Genomic DNA, 24,434 nt, shown 5'->3' with positions numbered 1-24,434 from the left:
GTAAAGTACATATCTAAAAACTAAATGTACACATTAAAAGCCACATGAGGTTGTTGATGTTGTTGTCCTTGGAAAAAAAACAAAAACAACCCTACTAACATAATCATTTTGTTTATTGTTTCTAGCCATAGTTTGAATAGCCTAACTGGAGCAGAGGAATCTGATGAAGACTCCTTTCACGATGCCAGAGAGAACCCAACGCCAAGTCAATCAATGATGAACTTAAGCACGATGCCATCAGATGCCATTCAGGGACACCAGAGGAGCGTCAGCTCCGGTGATGCTTATTCTTCTTATGGTAAACTAAAGCATAGAAATGTTATATGTTCTACATAATAATTGTGTGTTGTTGTTGTTGTTGTGCCTTAAATTGGCTTTGATTAAGCTGACCAAGTATTAGTCATTCCAGCTGCGACTATCCTGTCTTATTTTGAGATGTCTTAATGTATCTAGGATTACATTATCCAGCGTATCATGATTTAAGAAAAAAAAAAAAAGAAATTAGTGAAATGTGCTCTGAGGGAAGTCTAGTTGTTGTTTCTCGCAGGTTTAGAGCTATTATAGATGAGTCCTGTATGTTAGTGGAAGGTAGGGTTTGAAATTAATGAGATATTTGTGTGTCGTTAACAAGAACTTTTGTCCATCTCCAATTATATTTCTGTGCCTATCTGCATAGAGGTGTGGATTAGTCACATAGTAATAGTCTCTCTTCTAGGTTATAGACATAAACCTGTTTAACCAAAGTATGGGTGCAATAATGCTGTTGTATTGCTTTATGGAAATGTCTTTTTATTATATTTCTAACTAAGATACATCTTTACGTGCTTCATTTACATTCTAAAATATTTGTGAACTTAGGTTTTCTGAAACAAAAATAATATTTTTGTTTATTATTATATGAATTTGGCATTTGGAATAGAAGTTAGTAAAAAAGTTTCTTGTATAAAATTTATGGCATAAATTTTGTCTTGAAACTACTGTATTTAGAAGCAAGCTTAGCGAAATGTTAACTTATTAAAATTTTTTGGTCCTAAAAATGTAAAATGAATTATTTATATTCTGCTGGGAAATAAATGTGCGTACCTGCACACACACACACAAAAGAGGAATTGTGCACCACATTATAGGATTTTTATTTGAACACGAGTGCACATAAAATAGGTAAATAGCCAGAAATGCTGGGATTTATCAGCATATTTGATGAAAGCTGTAACATGGAATAAATTCAGATGCACTTACACACATAATAATGATTCATTAATTCTCCTGAATTTGTCAGGTAAATATAATTTTAAAAATGAAATGGAAATGAAGTAAATTCGAAATAACATAGTTAACAAAAATTAATTTATATATACAGAAACATTTCTATCATGGAAAGTTGCAGAATGCACATTGGGAAGTTTTTTCAATTGGTTGACCACTGAGTGCTTCCCTTTTCTGATCTTGGCTTTCTTGGCACAGTCTCTTGCAAACATTGGATTTCCTTATTTTGCAGGGTTTGGCAAAATTCAGAGAATGTCTCACCAGCAAACTGTTGCCTTCCTTTCAGCAGTTATTCATTATTTTTATTTATTATAGCCTTCCCTCAGTTGCATTGTAACATCTACTCAGAAAAGCATATAGGTCACATTGCTTTTGAGCCCCTTAAAATTTGGTCCTAAAATTGCATTCACTGTACTTGTCACCACTTATTACATAATCTGATAATTGCCTAATAATTCATTATCTGATTCATTTGATCTGTACTACTCATGAAGTTATTGTTATCAACATTTACAAACAGCAGCTTAATTCCATTTCCATGTGGTTTAAGCAAAAATGCATAGAAATTTCTCTCTTGTTGTCCTTAATGTGATTTCTAGCTAAGTTTCTTTTTGCTTCTTTTCAGTTTTGCTATTTTTAGATCCAACTGTTGTCCTTTCCAATTTGCATGTTTATGTTGCTATAGCTTTTAAGTGTGTTGCAAATTTGACTGAAATAAAATACCAGTCAAATAAATAATATATGGCTTTGGTTAGGATATGGAAATTGCCATTTCCATACCCTTTAGTCATGCTGTTTTGCACCACTGTCTTCTGAATTATGTAAAAATTGAAACCCTAGCAGTACTCAGTATTCATGCTCTGTAGGTTTGTCTAGCATTTCTTGCCAGAAACTTGTCCAGCCTTTATACTTGGGAGATCAAATCTGAGGATTGCCATGCCTCATGAACAAGATTATGCTGAATCACAACAAATAGAGAAATGCTGTTTAGTTGTAGGCCCCATGTAGTTCATTTCTGCACAAAGAAATCAATGTTATGATGATGATGATCATGCAGAAAGGTAGAAGAATCAGATGGTATGGATAAATAGAGTCTTTTTTTTAACATTGCGAATATCACTTTCTTGTTGTCGTATTAAAATGGCCATTGAAGTATTGGATCGAAATCAAGGAATCCATTTTCCTCTTAGTTTCTGGCTGAGATTGGTTTGTTATTTGTCAAAAAGACTGATTATATTTTTATGAGAGTCTGGAAACAGCATACAAATTATTTGAGTCAAAGTATTGATGAGTGTAGATTTAATCAGGATAGCAGCTAATTTATATATCAGAATTCTAATTGTAAAACACAAATTCAAACTAACTGTTTTTATGTACACATATATGTATAAGTTCATGTATAAATGTTTGTGTATCATTGTTTATTTAAATCCAATTTGCATGAATTTTGTTTAAATATTGTCTTTGCTTATTTGTTCATTAACAAATGATTTTTTTTCTTTTGCCCTTTTGAGTATTTCTTCTTCTTTGGGTTCTGAGTCTGTTACACATTTCCTCTCTGTTGTTTAGTGCTCAACTAGCTGCTTAACATATTAGTTGTGTGGCCTTATTTAGATTTCCTTATTCACAATTGTTTTGAATATTCTTGCATCTCTTGCTTTTTCTTTTTTTTTTCTTCCCTTTTGCTGCTGACCATTTTTCTTTACATTTGTTCTCATTACATCTCATTGACAAATGTTTGGTTTTGTAAAATTTTTCCTTTTTTTTTCCCTAAATTTTTTATTTTTTTTATTTTCCAATCATTTCAATATTATTTTTTGGTACACACTACAACCACTACTACAATAACTATTTACATATTTTCTATGTGATGTTTGAAATTTGGAACACTTTCATATGCCAAGACCGACATGGCTTTTTCCCATTCATTTCTGTACAATGTTGAAAGTTAAAAAAATTATTTAATTAATTTTTTAAATCATTCATTTTCATTTTACTCCTTTATATATTCATTGCTTTAAATTTCATTCTTTTTGCTTTCCATTATTTTTTTGCCTTATAACAATGCTTATATTTTTCTCTTGCTAATGATAGTTGTTTTTCATTTTAATGCTTGTTTTTTTTTTCATCCTCTTCATTTATTGTTAGACACGAGAATCTACAGAGTATATATACTTATGTGTGTGTGTGTGTGTGTGTGTGTGTGTGATAATGAAATCAAACCAAGTAATGATATTTTGAATGCATTTAATACATTTGTCTCAGATCATTTTGCAGCATATAAAATGAGATTCATCTCTTACAGTTAAGATATTTCAAAATATGACTTCCTTATTATACATTTTGTGGCTCCATACCATTCTAAGCTCCCCAATCCTTTCTCCATTTACACAACTACTCTCATAAGGATTTGCAATGAGTTGCTTTATCATACTCAAATGGGAAAATTCTGATAACTTGCATTGCTTCTAACTGTAACATGAAATACATATACATACAAACAAACAAACAAACAAAAAGCATGTGTGTTTTCTGCAATGATTTGAGAAGCAGTGATGTGTGACAATTCTGCAAGTAATAATAACATTTTATAAGCTTAAAGCATATAAGTGATCACTGTGTATTGACTAATGAGAATAGTCTAATATTAGGGCTTGAACTTATGCCTCTAATGTGCTATCATTACACCAACATATCCATTCACTTCTTCCCATTAGATTTAAGAACTATAATTTCATAGAGTTGTTTTTTTAAACAAACAAGCATGTGTGTTTTCTGCAGTGATATGAGAAGCAGTGATGTGTGACAATTCTGCAAGTAATAATAACATTTTATAAGCATATATATATATATATATATATATATATATATATATATATCTTGTCCATGTATTTTGATGTTTGGTTGAAATATATATAGGCATGCCCATAAACATATACAAATATACGTACACTATGCATGCTTACATGAACTGAAGGTATGGTTTATTTAGTTAAGAGTAAATATCATGTTGTTTACAGAGACAGCTTGCGAACACTCACTCCATTGAATGTGCTACAAATATTTTATCCATATTTAACACTGAAAAATCTTTTAGAAGTCATTTACAAAGGTCATCATTACATTCTGAACTTGGCATAGTCATTTAAATGAAGCTGTTTCACTTGGTCAGCTCACAAGTCAGGACAGTTTCATTTTTGCCATGGCCTGTTTCTTAAGATTTGGGTCTTAGAACTTACAACCACCTCTGAGGTGTTTGTTAGTGCTTTGACTTATACAAAAAATTGGAAGGAGGAAATACTGAGGTTTGAGGTACTGGGTGGGGGTAAAAAAAAACTTGAATTCAGTAGGTTCAGTTAAAAAAATGTATTAAAAAATTCAGTTTTAGGGATGAATTATTTGCTTGAAAAATTGGGTAAATTTACCAATTTTATGCATTTATTTTAGTGTTGGTGCCATTTCACATGGAATTAACATTTTCATAGTCGTGATTTTTATCATTAATCAAATTCCTATCTAGTTTCAGTTCCTGTGATAGTTAAGTGATATAATCAGAAGTTGTGTATTTTCATTCTTTTCCTGTACATTTTCAATTTTGTCCGGCACGATAGAAAAATATCTTTCTTCCTCACTATGGTTTTATATTAAAGAGATGATCAAATGGTGAGCTGAAAAAGTTCTTGGCACACCAGACAAAATGCTTAATGCCATTTCTGGTTTTATGTTCTGAATTCAAATGCCGCTGAGGTCAACTTTGCCTTCCATCCGTCTGGGGTCAATAAAAGAAGTACCAGTTGAGTACTGGTCTCAGTTAGATTGACTAGCTCCCTCCTAAAAAATTCCAGGCATTTTGCCTCTAGTAGAAAGGATATTAAAGGAATGATCAATCAGTAGTGTTAATTCTTTGTTTACTTCTTAAACCACAATACCAAAAGCCTAAGAAATTCATATCTCATCTTGAAGTATAACCTCAATGATATGGTTCATCCCGATACATTATCATCATGCATTATGCTTCTTCTTATATTGCACGCAATGCTTTGATAAATAGTTGGCAAAAATAAAGTTTAGTTAGTTATAATTAGTCACATGCTTCTACTAATGAAAATGAATCTAACCAATTTGTTCCTTCAGGTGTGTTTTAACCCATTCGGTAGACTGCTGTGGTAGACACTTTAATTAGTGGCGAGCACTAAAATATTAACAAAATCACATGCTGCTGATGAATTGCCTCCCAGTCTTGGGAATCAATTAGTTTTATTTGTTTAATTTGATTACAGGTCAATCTGCTAATAAACGTCCACCAAGTTGGCCTTTAACTGCTATGTTTGACTACCGAAAGGTAATAATTCTTTCAAAACATTCATGTGTATCTTCAATAAGATTTGTCTCTGCCAGTCAGTTTTAAAATACAAATGGATTTTTTTTTTTAAATGTATATAATGGCATAGTTATTATCTGTAAATGTGTTTTATTCTTTGGTAAATAAGGTTAAAAATTATAATTTGAAATTAGTTATTTTTATTCACATGTGTAGTGAGAAGTTTGCTTTCCAACTGCAAGGTTTCAGGTTCAATCCTACTGCACCGTTGGCAAGTATCTTCTACTAAAGCCTTGTGGATGGATTTGATAAACAGAAACTGAAAGGGGCCCATTGTATATATGTGTGTGTTTGTTTGTGTGTGTGTGTGTGTGTGTGTGTGTGTGTGTGTGTGTGTGTTTGTTTGTTAGTCTGCCACCACTACTTGACAGCCTTTGTTTGTTTACATCCCTATAACTTAGTGGTTAAGCGAAAGAGAGTGATAGAGTAAGTACCATGCTTATAAAATTAATTGCTGGTGTTGATTTGTTAAACTAAAACCCATCAATGTGGTATCCCAGCATGACTGCAGTCCAGTTATATGCCTGGAATAAATTATTGTTTTCCATTTTATTTTAATCACAGTTTAAAAAGAAATTGTTTAATTTCTAAGTTGTTTGTTCAAGTTAGGCTTAAGAGTTTATTCCCATTCAGAAAGCTGAAGACAGAAGTGTTTGTCCAGATGGCTTTGTATGAATATCATCATCATCATCATTGTTTAACATCTGCCTTCCATGCTGGCATAGGTTGGACAGTTTGACTGAGGACTGGCGAGCTAAAAGGCTGCACCAGGCTCCAATCTGATCTGGCAAAGTTTCTACAGTTGGATGCCCTTCATAACGCCAACCACTCCGAGAGTGTAGTGGGTACTTTTACGTGCCACTGGCACGGGGTACTTGCAAAGAAAATTAAGAATGGGATTTATACATTGATAAAGTATAAATCATAAAGTAAATACAATTAGTTGTAGTTTCAAATAAGAATTTATGATGTAAACTCATTAAGATCTTGTAAGGAGTTGCTGGCACATGAAGATGATTATGTAATCTGATTAAATCAATAAAATCAAATTACTTATAACTAAATCAAATTATTTATAAAATGCTCATCCATTGAAAATACTTTTGAGTGAAAGCTTTGCAGAATCTATTAAATTTGTTGATCAATTTAAAGTACAAATTTAATAATTGATTATTGTGTATAGTTAACTCCCTTACAGAAATCTTTAGTTATGGATGGAATGAACTATAGATAGTAATAATAATAATAATAATAATAATAATAATAATAATAATAATGATGAACTCATTGTATACTGTGCTCGGTTGCACTACAACTCATCTGAAAAAGAAACCAAAACTGCATGAACAGTAGACAGAATATGCACAGGAAGTGAATAATGGGGGGAAAAAAAATGTGGTGAGAATCAGGTGTGTTGTTGGGAGATTACAGGCAGAATGGAAGTTTAGAAGATTGTAGTGTTTCTTGAACTAACAACCGATGCATATAGTTTATCCCATGCTTCAGCAATTCTGAGTGAAAAAATGTTTCCAAAAGTCCTGGGTGCTGTGTTGTTTTAATGAATATGTTTCTGCAGCATATTGGAAGTAAATCATCTCTTCTATAGAAACATTATACATTTTCCCTAAAGATGAGGGTAGTGAGGCATGTAAAAAATTAAATGTATTACCTGGAAAATATGAAGAAATAAATCAGTTTGAGATGTAGTTGTGAACCTCATCATTTAACATTTTCTGCACTTTATATTGACATTGAAATTTACTGTATTTTGCGACATACACGTTAAGTTTGTTACACCAAAATCTACAGCCAAAATAGGTAGGTTGATTTATACACCAAAAATTCCATGTGAAATTATTCGTTATTGTTGTTAGTTATTTTTTGAATTTTTTACCAATGCTTAACACTAATTAAGTAATTCCGGTGCTAAGCTCTTTAGTTCTAGGTCAAGGATTCAAGTTATATTGCATATATTGCACTATGCTGTTGGGAAATGTACTCTAATCCACTTGTGTTGGATTAATGTTAGCTCTGTTGTCTCTTTTCCTACCTTGATCCTTACTCAGACCATCTCTTCCACCCTGGACTGCAACCTATTGCAAAGGTCATGGGCTCCCTCGCTCCATCCACAATAAGGATTATAATCCTTTCCACTAAAGGTACGTGGCCTGAAATTTGCGGGAGGGGACTAGTTGATTACCTTGACCCCAGTGTTTCACTGGTACATGCTTAATTTACTCCGAAAGGAGGAAAGGCAAAGTTGACCACAGCGGAATTTGAACTTGGAATGCAAAGAGCCAGAAGAAATGTTGCTTAGAATTTTGATTGATGTGCTAACGATACTGTTATGTCACCACCTTGATAATGATAATAATAATAATAATAATAATAATGATAATAATAATAAACCTTTCTACTATAGGCACAAGGCCTGAAATTTGTGGGTGGGGTCTAGTTGACTACATTAACCGTGTTTCACTTGTACTTAATTTATCAACTCTGAAAGGATGAAAGGCAAAGTCTATCCCAGCAGAATTTGAACTCAAAGCATAGTGGCAGATGAAATACCACCAAGCATTTTGCCCAGCATGCTAACGATTCTGTCAGCTTGATGCCTTTACAAAAAAAAAAATATTAATAATCCTTTTGACAATAGGTATCCTCCTCCTCCTCCTCCTCCAGTAATAATAATAACAATAATAATAATAATTTAATGTCCACTTTTCTAAGCTTGCATGAGTCAGATGGAATTTGTTGCAGTGGATTTCCTATGGCTTGATGCTCTTTGTGTCATCCACTCTCACCTGTTTCCAAGTAAGGTAACATTTTCCCCTGACCAGACATGTTTTCACGGAAGATCGGAAATGAAGGACACACGACATGTATGACAGTGACACTCTTTTACAACTATCATGCGAAGTCAAGGCAAGGAGACAGTATACCCCCCATACACACACACATGCAGACCTTCCAGTTTCCATCTACTAAAACCGCTCACAAAGCTTTGATTGGGTCAGGACTACAGCAGTGGTCATTGGTCAAGATACCTTGCAGTGGGACACAAACCTATTCCCGCACAGCCATGCTTGTGCATTATTTTGATAAATAACTTTCTTGGAGAAATTATTGTCAGATTTTGTGAGTTTGCAGTTGTTAGAAATAGATAAAAGTGTGTGTATGTTCAGTAGTCAAGTGGAAGGCTAGAAATAGCTGTTAAGATAATGTTGAGTTGTATGAGAAGAATTAGAGTGACAGGAAATTGCTTAGAATTCTCTGTTGACGTTTGCTGAGAGAGGGCAACATTGATGGAAGTTGATAATTATTTTGTACCTTTATACACATTTATATGCCTTTCTGCAATGCACAGATGTGGAATATTGTCTAATTTAACTCTTTTAAATCTTTTGGGGATGGACTGCGTTTTCCATTTTCTCTTAGCTTGTAATACTTTTTGTATTAAAACAATTTTGTATAAAAACAATTCTGAGAGTGAATTTCCAACTGAAAATTGTTATAGGACATTGAGACAAAGGAATCTGAAGACAATTTTTCAGAATATTTACCATATTTTCTGGCATACAAGTCAGCACATTATATAATATAAACATGTAGTGTAAACACTGTCCCTATCTTTCCAAATTCTCCTATATGTCACATGGAATTTTAGGTCCTTCAAAGTTATTTCAGTGTATAAATTGACTTACCTTGTTTTGGCTGGAAACAAGGTGTGAAAATTTCAACTTGTATGCTAAAAAATATGGTTTTGTACCAAATATCTTATTTGCACAATAATTTTGAAGAACAAGAACTTAAGCCATTTGATTTTCTTTTTCTGAATAAATACATTGACTGGCGCATAACTCCTTCAAATGCACTCATTTGGAACAGTCACTCTTATGTGGGTCTATAAAACTACAGTAGAAGATGCTCTGTCACCAAGACTGAAACATGGCTTTCCATCAGTCTGGTATCATTAACCCTTTCGTTACCAACTCGGCTGAAACCGGTTCTGGCTCTCTAGTACAAAGGTCTTGTTTTCATAAGTTTTGAATTAAAATCTTCCACCAAACTTTAGTCACAATTTATGTTCCTAACACTAGCTTAATGATAACTAATTATTTTACTAAATTCTTTGTTATATCTAAAGTAATTGAAAGAAACACAGAGCATCTCAACAGAAATACAGTAACGAAAGGGTTAAACAAACAGATTCCACTAACAAACCCCCAATCTATTTAGCTAGGCTTATGTTAAATTGTTACTTGTGGAATAGCATCAGAATAGTATGGTAAAATAAATGATAATGTGTATTGGCTAAGAGTAAAGTATAGCTAATGGTGGACTATAAACTGTTGTTATCTATTAAGCTTCCATCCTGCTGACTTGAGACCAGCTGCGACCATTCTTAGGAAGTAGAATACGAACAAGGGAGACAAATGAGGAAGTTTACAGAAATTTTTTGAAATTATTTTCTTCAGACATTTCAGTTAATTGTGTATTATTTCCAGTGTATTTACTTTCCTATTTTGTAGATTATGGAAAACAACTCTGCATCTATGCCTTCTCCTGAGGCAGCAGAATCCCCAGACTCTGTATTTGCATCTAATTACCCTTTTCCTGCCACAGCTAGTGTGAACTTTGGTAAATCCTCATCAACATCATGTCTTCCTGCTGCCAGAGATGGTTCCAAGGGTAACTGGCAATAATTCTGCTGTTTCAGTATTTCTTTCTTCACAGTGTTAAAGATAGACACAATTTTGCAGTTTTACATCTTGAACGACCATTTGTGGTTGAAAAATATGCTTTCAAACTTCTTTGTTTTTCAGGCTTTGCTAAACTCACTTCACTCAGATGATTGCCAGTTTTTAATTAAATGCTGTTCCATGTTTCATTCTATAAGTTTTAAAGTATAGATATATATATATTATGTATTGCCAAACACATATTTATTACCTTTCAATAATCAATTGACTCTGTGAAATCATTATATTATCCCTGTAATGATGTCAAATATCTACCAAAAACAAGAATTGTTATTTTCTCAGCAAAAAGTACTTTTCACCATGACAGTTTTTAATAGTCTTAAGAAAGATAGATTTGTAGCTCAACAGTGTTCAGCTCTCAATCATAAGGTTGTGGAATCACTCCTGTCCTTACAACTGCGATAGCTGAGTTAATGTTCTAGAACTGGGCTTCATGGACTCTTTGGTTTATTTATATACCATTATGTTTGTATTATATCCTCAGTATAAGAACTTTTTAGTTTACCCTTGAAAGTGTTGCTTTCTTAATAAAGCAGTTCTACAGCTTTTTAGGTGAATTCAACAAGCATAGTACAGCTAGCCATCACTTATGAGTGAGTATGAGCTGGCAGTATGTCCCATGCTTTTGCTAATTGTTTCAGGTGTCTTTGTAATCATGAATAAGCACACATTCTCTCTCAGCTACTTCAGCCTTTACCCAGTCGAACATCCAGAATGTGACGGAAAGAGAAAGAAGGCTGTTCTAGCCTTCTTTCTCTCTCCGTCACTGTTCTAGCACTGACTGGTACTCATCAAAGATAAATAGATTAAAGTAACATAAAATGATGTACCTTGATCAAAGATACAACATGCTACCCTATCCAAGAATGGAACCTACAACCTTATGATTGAGAGCTGAACACTTTGCTAGGCTACACGTCTTCAATTTCCTAGTAGTACCTTTCAAATATAAATGGCTTCATACTGAATTTGGCCTGAATAGAGACCATTATGCAGTCATCAGTATTAAAATACCCATATGTACAAAATACATAAATTATAAAGGAAACAGCAATTATATCGATTATTTAAAATCTCTGGATATAATCTAACTTGTATTGATTTTGAATATATAAATCTGAAAGATTTATATAACTTAGTTTCACAGACATAGTGACTATTTTTCTAAAATAATTTAAATGACTCTAACATGAATTACAGTAACTGGTTTTGGCAATCTTTCCAGCAAAATAATTTTACTGAACCATTGTCTTTTGTTTTGTTACAATGAAAATAATTTTGTTTTACTTTTCATTTTCACCATTTTTTAACACTTAAATCACCATTTTTTTAAACACTTAAATACAAACATTAACACGAAAATAAGTTTATTGGTATTTGTAGTAGTGGTTGTAGTAAATAATATAATATTCCTTTTGATTGAAGTTTTTTGATTTTTTTTACTGTAAAGAAATTTTATGTAAAACCATAAAAAACCACATTTTCTCTTCTGTTTCCTTATTATTCCTCCAAAATACAATATTTCATATCTTTATAACTTTCAGGGGTAATACCACAGATGAAAAGACAACACAAACAGTATGTATTCCTTCATCCACTGCATGCATCTCTTATTTTTTTTTTTTCTGGGTTTTATTATTACTATTTTTTTTTTTTTTTAGTCCATTCATTCATTAGAAAAGTTTGTATGCAAGAATGAATATTTGCTTTCTAGAAACTTCCCCCCTTTGTTACCTATGCACCTACATTGGAAATACTCTTGCATATACATCTGGACATGGTTTAAAGTAGTTATTCTACCAGTTTTTCTATCTCTGGCCATTTCTCTTAGATTCCTACCTGCTCTTCAACTGCACTCACTCTTCCATTAGTTCTTATTCTGACTTTAGTCTTCAGCACACTTGGCAATGACGACATTTTGTCTATTCAAGGATAACATCCTTTGGTTTGCACTAACTTAAAAAAATCTTTTTATTTTTAAATTAGTTATCTTTAGAAATCTTTGGCATGGCTGTTTTGCTACTCCAAACAAAACACACCACACACACACACATACCACACACACATACACACACACACACACAAACCTTGGGCGGCGAAAGAAAATAAATCCAACACAATATGGCATACTAAAAGCATTTCAATAAATTTGGAAAACTATTTTTTAAAATTTTATAACCATCAGGATTTGGGTGCATATTAGAACCATTCTCTTAGTATAATGTTGAAATTGCAAGCAGTTTATAAATAAGAGTTATGTGTTCTTTCTTGGTACATTAAAGGGTAATTGGCTCTACCAATCTTTTTGTATTTTTATTGACGGAACTTTCCACGATGCCAGATGCTCGTGCAACTGACATGTTCACAATATTTTGCAAATGATTAATTATTTTAACCAAATAAGAAAAAATTTGATGTTGCACACACACACATATATATATGTATAATATATATATAAATATATATATATATATATATATATGTATATATTATACATATATATATGTATAAAAATATATGTTAATAAACACACACACACTATATATATATACACATATATATAAATATACATACATAAACACACACATATATATGCATATACATAGACATATGCATATATACATGCACACACACACACACACACATATATATATATATATATATATATATATATATATACACACACACACACACACACCTATACACACACACACACACACATACTCACACATATTTATATGGACACACATAGAACTCTGTCAAAACAGACACAACAGCCTGGGTAGTCTTCTACCTGGCCAGCTCCTGTCAACTATCCCACCCATACATGCATGGAAGTTGGACATTAAATGATGATGAAGTATTTGAACAGAAATTCAAAAATATTTAAAGACTGATCTATGGTTTCTTTCTCCCTCTCTCTCTCACACACACACACACACTTACACACACACTTACACGCATGCACAAGGTTAATATACAAAGCCACTGATAACATTGCCATGAGATTGCTACAGTATTTTCCCTTTTATTCTTTCATACAATTTCAGCCCAGGGAAAACTATGCATCATGCTTGGAGAAAGTTATATATTTATTTGCTTAGATGGAAATATATTTGTCCCTTATTTTATAATTAAATAGTTTATACAACAAGTGGCTCTCAATTGAAGTCTTGATATGCAACTATTTTGCGTTGCCGAAACCATGATTTTTCAGTCTCTGCTGAATTCAGACATAAAATGGAAAATAATTAAAAAGGTTTCTTAGTAGTTATCTCCCCTGATTTATGCAGTGTGCAGCCATTTATGTAATAATCTAATTAGATTTTCTTTTGTACAGAAATTAAAATATTTTGTTCATGTGAAAGATAGAATTTGCTTATTAATACAGTGAATAGAAATATATTTAAAAATTCACTCATTTGTAGCTTGAATATGTATACTTTTCACTTGGTTCCTTTTTTTCAGTTGAATTAGATTTAGTCTCCATCTTCCTTGCTTAAAATTCAATTTCCCTCTTCACATTCTTATCTGCTGCCTACTTTGTCCAGTAGATAGTCTAGTAATGCATTGTTAGGAAAAGTAGTTGCGAATATGATCTTGAATGGCTTTTCTATTATCATTTATTTATCAAATTGATTTCTATGTTATTTTGTTGCTGCAATTTTGTTTTTAATTTTGGGGTTTAATTTTAAAAAAAACTCACACAAAAAGAAACAAATAACAAAAAAAACCAACAAACATCTTAGGTATTTACTATTCTTAATAATTTCTTTTTATTGGTGATGTAAATCCTATTTTCTGATTCCAAATGTAATGATTTTTATGTGTGCATTGATAATTTTTTTGTATAACATTTCCTAGATATTTTAATGTCCAATTCCTAAGTCTGTAGCTGTATTGGTCTCTAAATAGTAGCACCATTACTCTTATGTATATATTCTTGAGATGTATGTGTTTAATACACATGCACTCAGAGATAAGTATACGAAGGTGGGAACGACATACCTTGATTCGAGTTTCTGATGCTGTACTTTGGTAGAATAAAGTACTTAAAAAATATTTCAAATCTCAAAACAACCTGAGGAAGTAGGTATTAGATGTTTCACTTGAAGATTATTTGTATTCAAACAACACTGGAAAGGTGTTTATAGTTGAAATAGCAATTAGATATGTGAAAGTGTGCATGAGTGCTTAGTTAACTATTCAGTTCAATATACTAAAATAACTTGGTTATTTATAATTAACCTAAACAACTGGTGACTCTAACAGCTTCAACTTCTTTACTCTGTATTGCAAATCTCTCTCTCTCTCTCTCTCTCTCTGTCTCTCTTCTCTTGTGTGTTGCTGGTGGTGGTATATGTGCATTCATTTACATATAGTTCTAAGAAATGTATACATGATTAAATATCTGTGTACACCTTGGAGCTAGCTGGATTATATTTTGTGTTGGAATAGTTTTCACTGAAGTTCTGTATACTCTGATTGTTCTAGTAACATAGTTATTAAAATATTTTTTCCAGCTGTTTACAATAACAGGCTGAGCAAATGTGCTTTGGCATTGTTAATAAACAACTTTCCTCTACAGTTATGACACAGTCAATATATTTAGGATCACCCTAAACCATCTATCTATGAGCTAACCATCTTCATTGCAATGCGGAATAATTTCCATTTAGTTGAATCTTCATTACATCAGGATGTATAAAAAAGCTTCTGGTAGGATACACATCCATAGTTATTGAGCTCTGAGGCTGGAAAGTATCTTATCCATTAGTATCATTACAGCATCCTTTCCTTCACACTTGGTGGCACACTTAAAATATTGTTGGGATACTTTTCTAATGCACACCTGCACCAGTTTCAATAGATTTTCCACTGGGTCATATTGGTATAATTTGGTGGGTTGATGACAAATTTCTCTTGTAACCTTTCAGATATTTTACCCAAAAGCTTGAGGATAATGAGTGAGTTTTGCTTCAATTTTTTTTTTTATTTATGTATATATATGTACAATGCTGTACCACATATATACATATATATATACAATGTTTATCTATCCATTCATTAAACATTCAAAACACTGCATGCTTGTTTTTTCTTTTTCCTCTGCTTCTGCTGCCTTTTCTCTCCAACATTTCACATTGCATGGTTTCATTTTCTAATACTTTAATATAAATTTGATTGTCAATTGTACATTTGCCTACAGTTTCAGCTATCTTAGACATTTTCTAAAAACCTAACAACCTCCGTGAGAGCATTTTACCTTTCAAATAGATGCAACACAATAGAAGGCAGTGATACTGTTATTGAACACAATCTTTTAATATATATATACATACATATTATTATTATCATTATTATTATTAAAATGAGGCAGTAAAATGGCAGAATTAGCACCCTGGACAAAATGCTTAGTGGCGTTTGTCTGTGTTTTTAAATATTTGAGTTCAAAATTCTTCTAAGGTCAACTTTGCCTTTCCTCCTTTTGGGGTCAGTAAGTTAAGCACTGGGGTTGGTGTAATTGACTAGCCCCCATTCCAGTAAAATTGCTGGCCTTGTGCCAAAAAGTTTACACAATTATTATAACTACTACTATTGCTACTGCTGCTGCTACTACTACTACTACTGCTGCTGCTGCTGCTACTACTACTACTACTACTACTACTACTACTACTACTACTACATTAGCTGATAGTTAGTTAGTTAATTTTTTGGCTAAAAAAGCAAAAAGCAAGGCCATGTAGGGGGACATGGAGTTATGTACAGGGTGGTGTTCATGTAAAGAGTTCAGGCCACTTGAGGTCAAGGGAGACTTTGAACCGAGCGGTCGTCGGCATCTTCACCATCTCGTTTGGCAGCTTATTCCACGGATCCGCAACCCGGACGGAGAAAGCCCCTCTCCTTCGATTGAGATGAGGAAAAGGGCTTTCTCCATCCAGTTTGCAGATCCGTGGAATAAGTTGCCAAACGAGATGTTGAAGATGCCGACAACCACTCGGTTCAAAGTGAACAAAAAGCCATTTGATTTTATATACATCTATTGAGAAACTGACACAAAGCAAATCAGTATATTTACATGATTTACTGTTACTAATTAAATATTATTATTGTGCTAATTACCTATACTTAGTGGTGGTGGTGAGGTGGGGTAACACTCGGATATTGTATATGACATCATTGTGCACAATCCTTAGCATTTGATCCCATCTATTTCGTAATAAGTATTGAAGTTGTCACAGCATGAGTCCGCTCACTGCCTACAATTCAAGGACAGATAATCCACAAAGAGACCCAACTTGAACTCAATGTTTACATTTTGCAATGCAATAACCAAGGATACTGGAATAAATGAATTTTTTTGCATCGTTTGCAGATTAACTGCACTTTTTTTCTGCAAGTTGTATACTAAGTCTGTACTGAGTTGTGTTTATTTAATATTTCTTTGGCACTCAGTTACAATGGTATTGTGAATTGATCTTTTTCCAAAGTTTTTTTTTTAATGTTAGCATGTTTGTATTCCTTGTTTTATACAGTTTTGACAACATGAAAACGAAAACCAGATTAAAAAAAAGGAAAGAAAGAAATAAAATAAATAAACAATTTCTACCAAAATGCTACTTTACATTATTAGTGTTACAACTATAACGGATTTCTTCTCTTATTATAGTGACTAGGAGTTAAATGAATATATTATTATTATTATTATTATTATTATTATTAAGATGGAGAGCTGGCACAATCCTTAGTATGTCGGGCAAAATGCTTAGTGGGATTCTTTATGTTCTGAGTTTAAATTCCGCCACGGTTGACTTTGCCTTTCATCCTTCAGAGTCAATAAATTTAGTACCAGTGAAACACTGGGGTCAGTGTAATTGGCTAGCCCTCTCCCTCCAAATTTCAGACCTTGTGCCTATAATAGGAAGGATTATTATTATTATTATTATGCCAAGGTTGACTTTACCTTTCATCCTTTTGTGGTCGATAAATTGAGTACCAGTCAAGTACTAGGGTCAATGTAATCGACATTCCTCTTCAAAATGTCAGTCCTTGTGCCTATAGTAGAAAGGATTATTATTATTATTGTTAATTGGCAGAAATTGCAGAGTAACTTGATGGTCAAGAGTCTCGTGCATTGGCCCTGGTCAATACATGAAACTCCTGGACCTTTAATCACTTTGCAATTTCTGCCATTTATTAAGAAAGTATGTAAACTCATGTTTTGAGTTCTATTTCCCTGTGTGCATTACCAAACCCCTATGTCTGTATGTATATATTATTATGGCTGCCCCCTCGTTATCGAGTATGGCCATTGCACGAAGCTTAACTGTTACTGGTGCTGTGACCGAATGTGACTTTTTAGCCCAGCCAAAGATCTACAATGTCTTGTACAGAATTGGCAACTAAAACCTTTACCGGTAATAGCCGGCTGTAGTTGTAACTGGGCTTCATGTACCTTTGCATGTCGTTTAAGTCCTCTTGCCGAATTACACTCTATTACACATGCCCGACAGATATGATTAGTATGGTGTGTTACACCACCACCAGTGGCCAGGTTGTCACTCATCTGTCTTGCTTTATGACTACGAAGATGACTCTTGAGTCCAGCTTTACTGAGGCAGGGTCTTGCACAGACACTGCATGTCAGAATCAAAGGAAGACCCTTCCTTTCTGGAAGTGTAACAGCAATGCCCTTCCTATAAAAAAAGGTATGTATACACATGTGTGCATGCAGACATGGCTGTTTCACTAAGAATAGGTGTAATCATGATTTTGGGTTCAGATCCACTGCGTGGCACCTACTAAAGCCTTGCAGATGGAAACTAAAAGAAGCTCATATTGTGTTTGTGTGTGTGTGTGTGTTTACACACGTACGTACACATGTATGTGAACATGTTTACCTATTTGTGTTTCTTTGTCTTGACTTTCCACAATAGTTTTGAATATCATTACAGTCTTCTGCGAAAACTTCAAAACTACACTATATATGTGTGTATATATATATATATATTTAAAATTGGGATGACTAAGGAATAAACAATTATATTATGAACTTCATTAGCTTACAGCTGTTTCTGCTATAAGAAGCAATGCACTCCTAGTTGAGTGCTTGAGTGTCACTCTATGAATACATTGGAGCTCCAAACATGTTTGGACATTAGCTAGAAGCTAATGAAGTTCATAACATACTTTTTTACTCCTTTGTCATCACAATTCCTTATTACTGCTCTGTATGCAACTGATGCTTCATTCTGAAGCATGTGTGTATTGAGTGCTATCATGGGGTTTAGCAATGCCTAAGCGAAATATATATATATATGTGTGTGTGTGTGTGTATACATATACACACATGCAATTATATTTTCACACGAAGAAGGTTGATGGTGACTTTGAAGTTTGACTTGCTAGATAGACGGACAACGATTTGCAGGCTGAAACTTTGAAATCACTCTTCTTGTCATCCCTCTTCTTATCAAAGTCTTCTAAATACTTACTCTACAAAGGGTATTGAGTAATTTTTCAGTTTAATGTTAAATTGTTTTTATCATAACTCATCATATAAACAGACATATATACATGCACACACACACACACACATATACATAAATATGTACAAATATGTGCATCCAAAAAGACTGGTTTTCATGATGGAAATTTGTTGTTTTCATGATGGAAATTTGTTAGTGGTCGACTGTATTTTTTCTGTATCTCTTTCTTACTTCCTATGTTTCCTTAATTTAGATTTTGTTCTTATCAAGTGTTAAAATTACATAAATTTGAAACCAAAAACATGTGATGTGCTGTTAAAATCTGATTTCTAATAGTTACTAATGCTTTCAGCCTTAAAATTCCATATGGAACTTTGTCATATATTTTACCTTTATACGTAGTAAAAGCATTAATATAGAACTCATATATTTTCTGCTTACTAGAATTATTTTTTATTAACCTAGTTTTTTTCCTTTGTCCATTTTCTTCTGCGCTTACCTTTGCAGTGAAATTATGTAGTTTTAGAGTACTAATATCTTACTGAAAGTGAAATATTAATCTCGATCATTTTTCTAGAGAAAATTTTGATGCTGTATTGTAAATCTGTTTTTGAGTGAAAATATTACATTATTATTATTAAGAGATTTTTCTTCTTCCTCCAATTATGTTTCCATTTCTTGCTGTGTGTCTTCCCGATACCCAAGAGAAAGAAAATCATGATATACTTTGATAGGATATTAAAATAAACACATGAAATTCTTCATTTACAAACTCAAACAAAGTGTAAAGAAAAAAAAAGGAAGGTTATTTTTCTCACAGCAACAATGCTCTTTTCAGTATGTGTGATGTACCAGTTAAAACAATTTTTTTGCATCTCTTACAGGAATGGTAAGTCAGGAATCATTCTCAAATAACTTTTAGTTCCTGTTTTGATTATTCTTAGTGCTCCTACAATCACTGGTATTGTAACAGACTTGAGATGTCACATTTTTTTTAAAAATTTAATTTCAATGAGCAAATCTTTATATTTTCCTCAACTTGTCAAATTCTTTTACTGCAATATTATGATCACAAGGGATATTCATACCAATCAATACACAGACATCATCATCATCATCATCATCATCATTATTATTATTATTATTATTATTATTATTATTGCTTTCTTAAAATACAGACCTGATTCTTTGTATGTAGATGGTAACAGCTTGGAGAGCAATATCAAAATCCACAAGAAGATAAATTATTATAGCAATGACATTAACGGCACAAATATTCCTCACACTTGTGGCTGGCTTTCAATTTAAAAGTATTAATGTTTTTAACTTCGTTGTTGAAAGTTATAAATAAGGGAATCCCTTAGATCCTTTGGCAAGAGGACTAGAATACAGTATTGAAGGTTCCCTTAAATGTAAAATACTGAAATAATTTCTGAAATCCTTTGGGGGCTGCAGTGGGTGAAATAATAAATATACATATGAATTATTTACATTATTTACATTTGACAGATATTTGTCCTCATCTTGTTTGTTGTTAACCCTTTTGTTTATAGGAGATAGCTAAATAACTACAAAACTTTTAAAGTACTTAGCATGTTTTCCGGCATATAAGTCAACATAGTTTATAGTGTAAACTTGTAAGCATTCAAACAGCATCACTATCTTTCCAAATTGGGCTGCATTCCACATGGAGTGTTTGGGCCTTCAAAGTCATCATGGAGCATAAGTCAATAATGCCTCTTTTGGCTGCCAAAAGTTTGTCACATGTGCCAGAAAATATGGTGCATTGCATGAACGCAGCATGGTTAAGAAGTTTATCTCACAATTATGAGGCCTTGGAAGTCAATCCCACTGTGTGGTGTCTCGGGGAGTGTTTTTTTCTTCTCACCACAGTCTCAGATCAGTCTAAGCTTTTTAAAGGAAATTAGGTTCATGGAAACTATACAGAAACTTATCAAATGGATTCTATCAATAATTCCAAAGTACAACCTCATCATACCCTGTGTTATACTGATTCTGCAGGAGAATTCAGTTAAGGGTACAACCACTTCCATGCTAATTAATAAGCTGCTAATCCATTTGATCAAACAACTGAACTCTCTTGGTTGACAATCCAGAGATCCATTTACACGCAATGCACTTAAATGATTTTATTTAACAAATCTATTTTAAATTATTCCTGGAAATTATTTTTTCACTTTACCTCATTATTATATTTTATTGTGTTGACTATAAGTAATGAAGCATTTCTTTCATTTGTTCAAGTAACACATAATCTGTAATCCAGTAAACTTAAGATCAAAGCTGTTGTGGCCAGCTACCATGTTTTTAAAATTTTTTCTTTTGAGCAGAGTGTATTTACAATTATGTTCTGCAATGAAACATTTACTAGTTTCATTCCTGACTAACACACAGACACTGCTAATGTCTGCTAATGTCATTGATCACTTTCTTTTCAACCTCCACATTTGACCTCTATTATACCATAACTGTCTCTGTGCCTTTCATCTCTACTTACCTAGGCCAACACTAGCCCCTATTCTTACCAACATCTTCTTTCTCTCTCACTAGAGAATATCTTTGGAGATGTACTACAATGTATCTCATCTCCAAGAAGCAAAACTCTTATGATCCTGAAGACTACTGTCCTTCTCTTAGCCAATCACATCCTTCTCCATCACCTTGAATCTCTCTCTCTCTCCTTTATTATCACCAGGATGGTTTTGCTAAACCAGATCTACTAGTGACCTGCTCTGCTCTGTTACTCACCAAACAGCTTCTGTACTTTAGTAATCTAGTGAAAATAGTGGTCTTCTTGATATCAACAATACTTTTGGCCATGGCTGGCATGCAGACATCCTTTCAAAACACCTGCTGATCAGTTTCAATCACCTTGCATCTCTTAGATTGATGATGGCCTCATGTCAGATGATGACACTCTTACAGTGTGCCGGTGGAGCTCCGTTTGACCCACACCCTGCAAACTGGTGTGTCACCAGATTCAGTTCCATCCTCAACACCCTCATTCTTCGCTGCATCAGTGACCTATTTAATGCCACCACTAACATCACCACCTCCGTCGTTTCTCTGTAATCTTCTTAAGTAACATCTACATACAACATTAAGCAACACACCAAATTTACAATAGCTCTATGAACACACACACACACACACACACTTATATACACACACACTCTCAGGGAGCAAATATCTTGCATCAGCTCATGCCAATCTTGTTTTCTTCAAAAGTGCAAAAGTACATTCATAAAGAAAACATCATCATCATCATCATCATCGTTTAATGTCCGCTTTCCATGCTAGCATGGGTTGGATGATTTGACAGAGGTCTGGCGAACCCGATGGCTGCACCAGGCTCCAATCTTGATCTGGCAGAGTTTCTACAGCTTGATGCCCTTCCTAACGCCAACCACTCCGAGAGTGTAGTACCACTCCTTCACCATCTCCCTTAAGACATGGACACACACAACCCTCTTAATCACATCAAATTTCTAAGTCTCACCACTACTCAGGATTTCTCCTGATGAAAGCTTGTCTTCAACAAAGCAAAGATTACATCTCAATGACTGGTCTTCTCCTTCAAAGTCAGAAACTACTCCAATTCCTAACAACTACTGAGCTTTCAGGTATACAAGTTGACATTGTATATAGTGTAAACATGTAGTATAAACGTCCAAACAGTGTCACTATCTTTCCATATTCTGTTGTATTTCACATGGAATGTTTGGTCCTCCAAAGTTCTCTTGATGTAGAATTCCACCTACCACTTTTGGTTGTAAAATTTTGGATGGGAAATTTGACTTGTATACCAGAATATACAGTACTAACATTCTGCAAAATTCATCCCAAGAATGGCCACTCAACTGATTAACTTAAAATCATTTAGAAACACACTTCAACCTCTGCTACTTGGATGTCTCGTCTTTCTCTGCCTGTTCTATTGCTATTACTATGACTTCTAGTCCGTTTCCACTGAGGCTCTCTTCTTCTTGTTACCCATATTTCTGTCAGCCCCTCCTCAGTCCCCTAACAACTATACCCAGTTCTTCTTTCCCAGGAATTCCTTGCCTGCTCTTGTTTTTCCTGCAACTGTCATCGTGAACAACTTTACTGGAATGTTCAACACTAATATCCGAGGGTCTGCAAATCCCATAGACAAAACCCCTTTCTCCAGACTATAAAGCAAGAACTCTTCTTATATCAAACTCATACATTTTCCTAATAAAAATCCTGATAGCACTAATAATGGCAATTTGTCAACATTGCATTTATCATTTAATTTCAAATTCTTTAAACATTAGCATTTATGTTGATGATGCCACAAGATTTTATAAACTTTCAAGGAAACATGAAATAATTCTTTTTTGAAACGGTGGATCTGAAAGCACATAAGGCTATAAATAATAGCATGTGAATATTGGGCGTGGGCAGTCTTCAACTTTTTCTGTCCAATATTTACATGTTACTATTTGTAGCCCTATGTACTTTGCTTTGTTCTGAAAAAGAATTATTAGTATTAACATCTCCTTTTTTTTGTTTGTTTCTTTTACTAACTATTCTTTTTTTTGTTACACAATGCTTTAATCTGTTTGCTGTTGTTATTCATTGCCTGCCAGTTTTTCATTCCATTTTATTCTGTAAAGAAAGAAAAAAAAAATGTGTACAGTTTCTAGCATTTAATGATTGAGAAAATCCCGCCCCCTAAATTCTCCTGTCCACTTTTTTGTATATCTGACCTGTTGTTAGTGTTTTACTTTCTGTCTCTATTCTGATCTGCATAAAGTCCCACAACTCTGAATTTTGATTACTCTTTATTATTTATATCTGTTGTGCCTTCTTAATTATTCACTGATGTTTGTAAATTACTTTAAAACAGAAAACAAATCATTATCTGTAAATGTCATTTTGAATAGTTCATTGATGTCTTGAAATTTATTTACTTTTTTTCTGTTTTGTTTATTTATTTTTTCTTAATTCAGCTAAAATTCCTTATTTTTTGTTGTTCAGAAACATGTTACAAGAAATAAAAATTCCTTTCATCTCTGGTTTTAATGAAAGCCATATATATAAAATCAGTGTGTCATAGAAGGCTATAGGAATGCAGATTAAGCATTAATTAAGTATAAATAGTGACATTTACAAGTACTATAGAATTATACTATATAAAATATCTAATTAGTCCTGATATTTTGGGTAATGTAACCCGTTTCAAGAATGGTAAGGATAAACAGAAATGTACCTATAATGTATTCTCCAATACTTCCCACAGAGGGAAACACATTCTGTCTCTCCTTCTTTCTTTTATCTCTTAAACACACTCACACACATTTTGGTAGTAATTTTGGTAATTGGAAAATGCTATGCAGGTAGTTCTTTGCAGTAATAGAATCAAGTCTATCAAAATTCAAACCTTTGTATTTGTGAATCTAAATTTATTCCTGTCAAAGAACTTTCTCACAGACATACTTTTTTCTTGCATTGAGGAAGAAAGCAATTATTTTTTGTAATTATTTAAAA

The 24,434-nt window shown here is 33.2% G+C and overlaps 1 protein-coding gene across 12 annotated transcripts in view; it reads left to right on the top strand.

The window, feature by feature from the left end:
* The window catches only part of LOC115223565 (rho guanine nucleotide exchange factor 28), a 490,764-nt gene that overhangs the window by 314,957 nt on the left and 151,373 nt on the right, over positions 1-24,434 (top strand). For 9 of the 12 annotated variants that reach the window (XM_036511308.1, XM_036511277.1, XM_036511280.1 and 6 more), the window contains 5 exons: positions 126-298; positions 5,547-5,608; positions 10,180-10,339; positions 11,955-11,988; positions 15,348-15,377. In XM_036511308.1, coding sequence (XP_036367201.1) covers positions 126-298; positions 5,547-5,608; positions 10,180-10,339; positions 11,955-11,988; positions 15,348-15,377 — 459 coding nt within the window. The remainder of the gene's footprint in view (positions 1-125; positions 299-5,546; positions 5,609-10,179; positions 10,340-11,954; positions 11,989-15,347; positions 15,378-24,434) is intronic. The other 3 variants (XM_036511286.1, XM_029794205.2, XM_029794238.2) reach the window with 3 other exon arrangements.

The sequence above is a fragment of the Octopus sinensis genome, linkage group LG2, assembly GCF_006345805.1.
Source record: "Octopus sinensis linkage group LG2, ASM634580v1, whole genome shotgun sequence".
NCBI classification, from domain to species: domain Eukaryota; kingdom Metazoa; phylum Mollusca; class Cephalopoda; order Octopoda; family Octopodidae; genus Octopus; species Octopus sinensis.
Note: the sequence above shows the minus strand (reverse complement) of the source record. Positions and strands in the feature narration are given on the sequence as shown.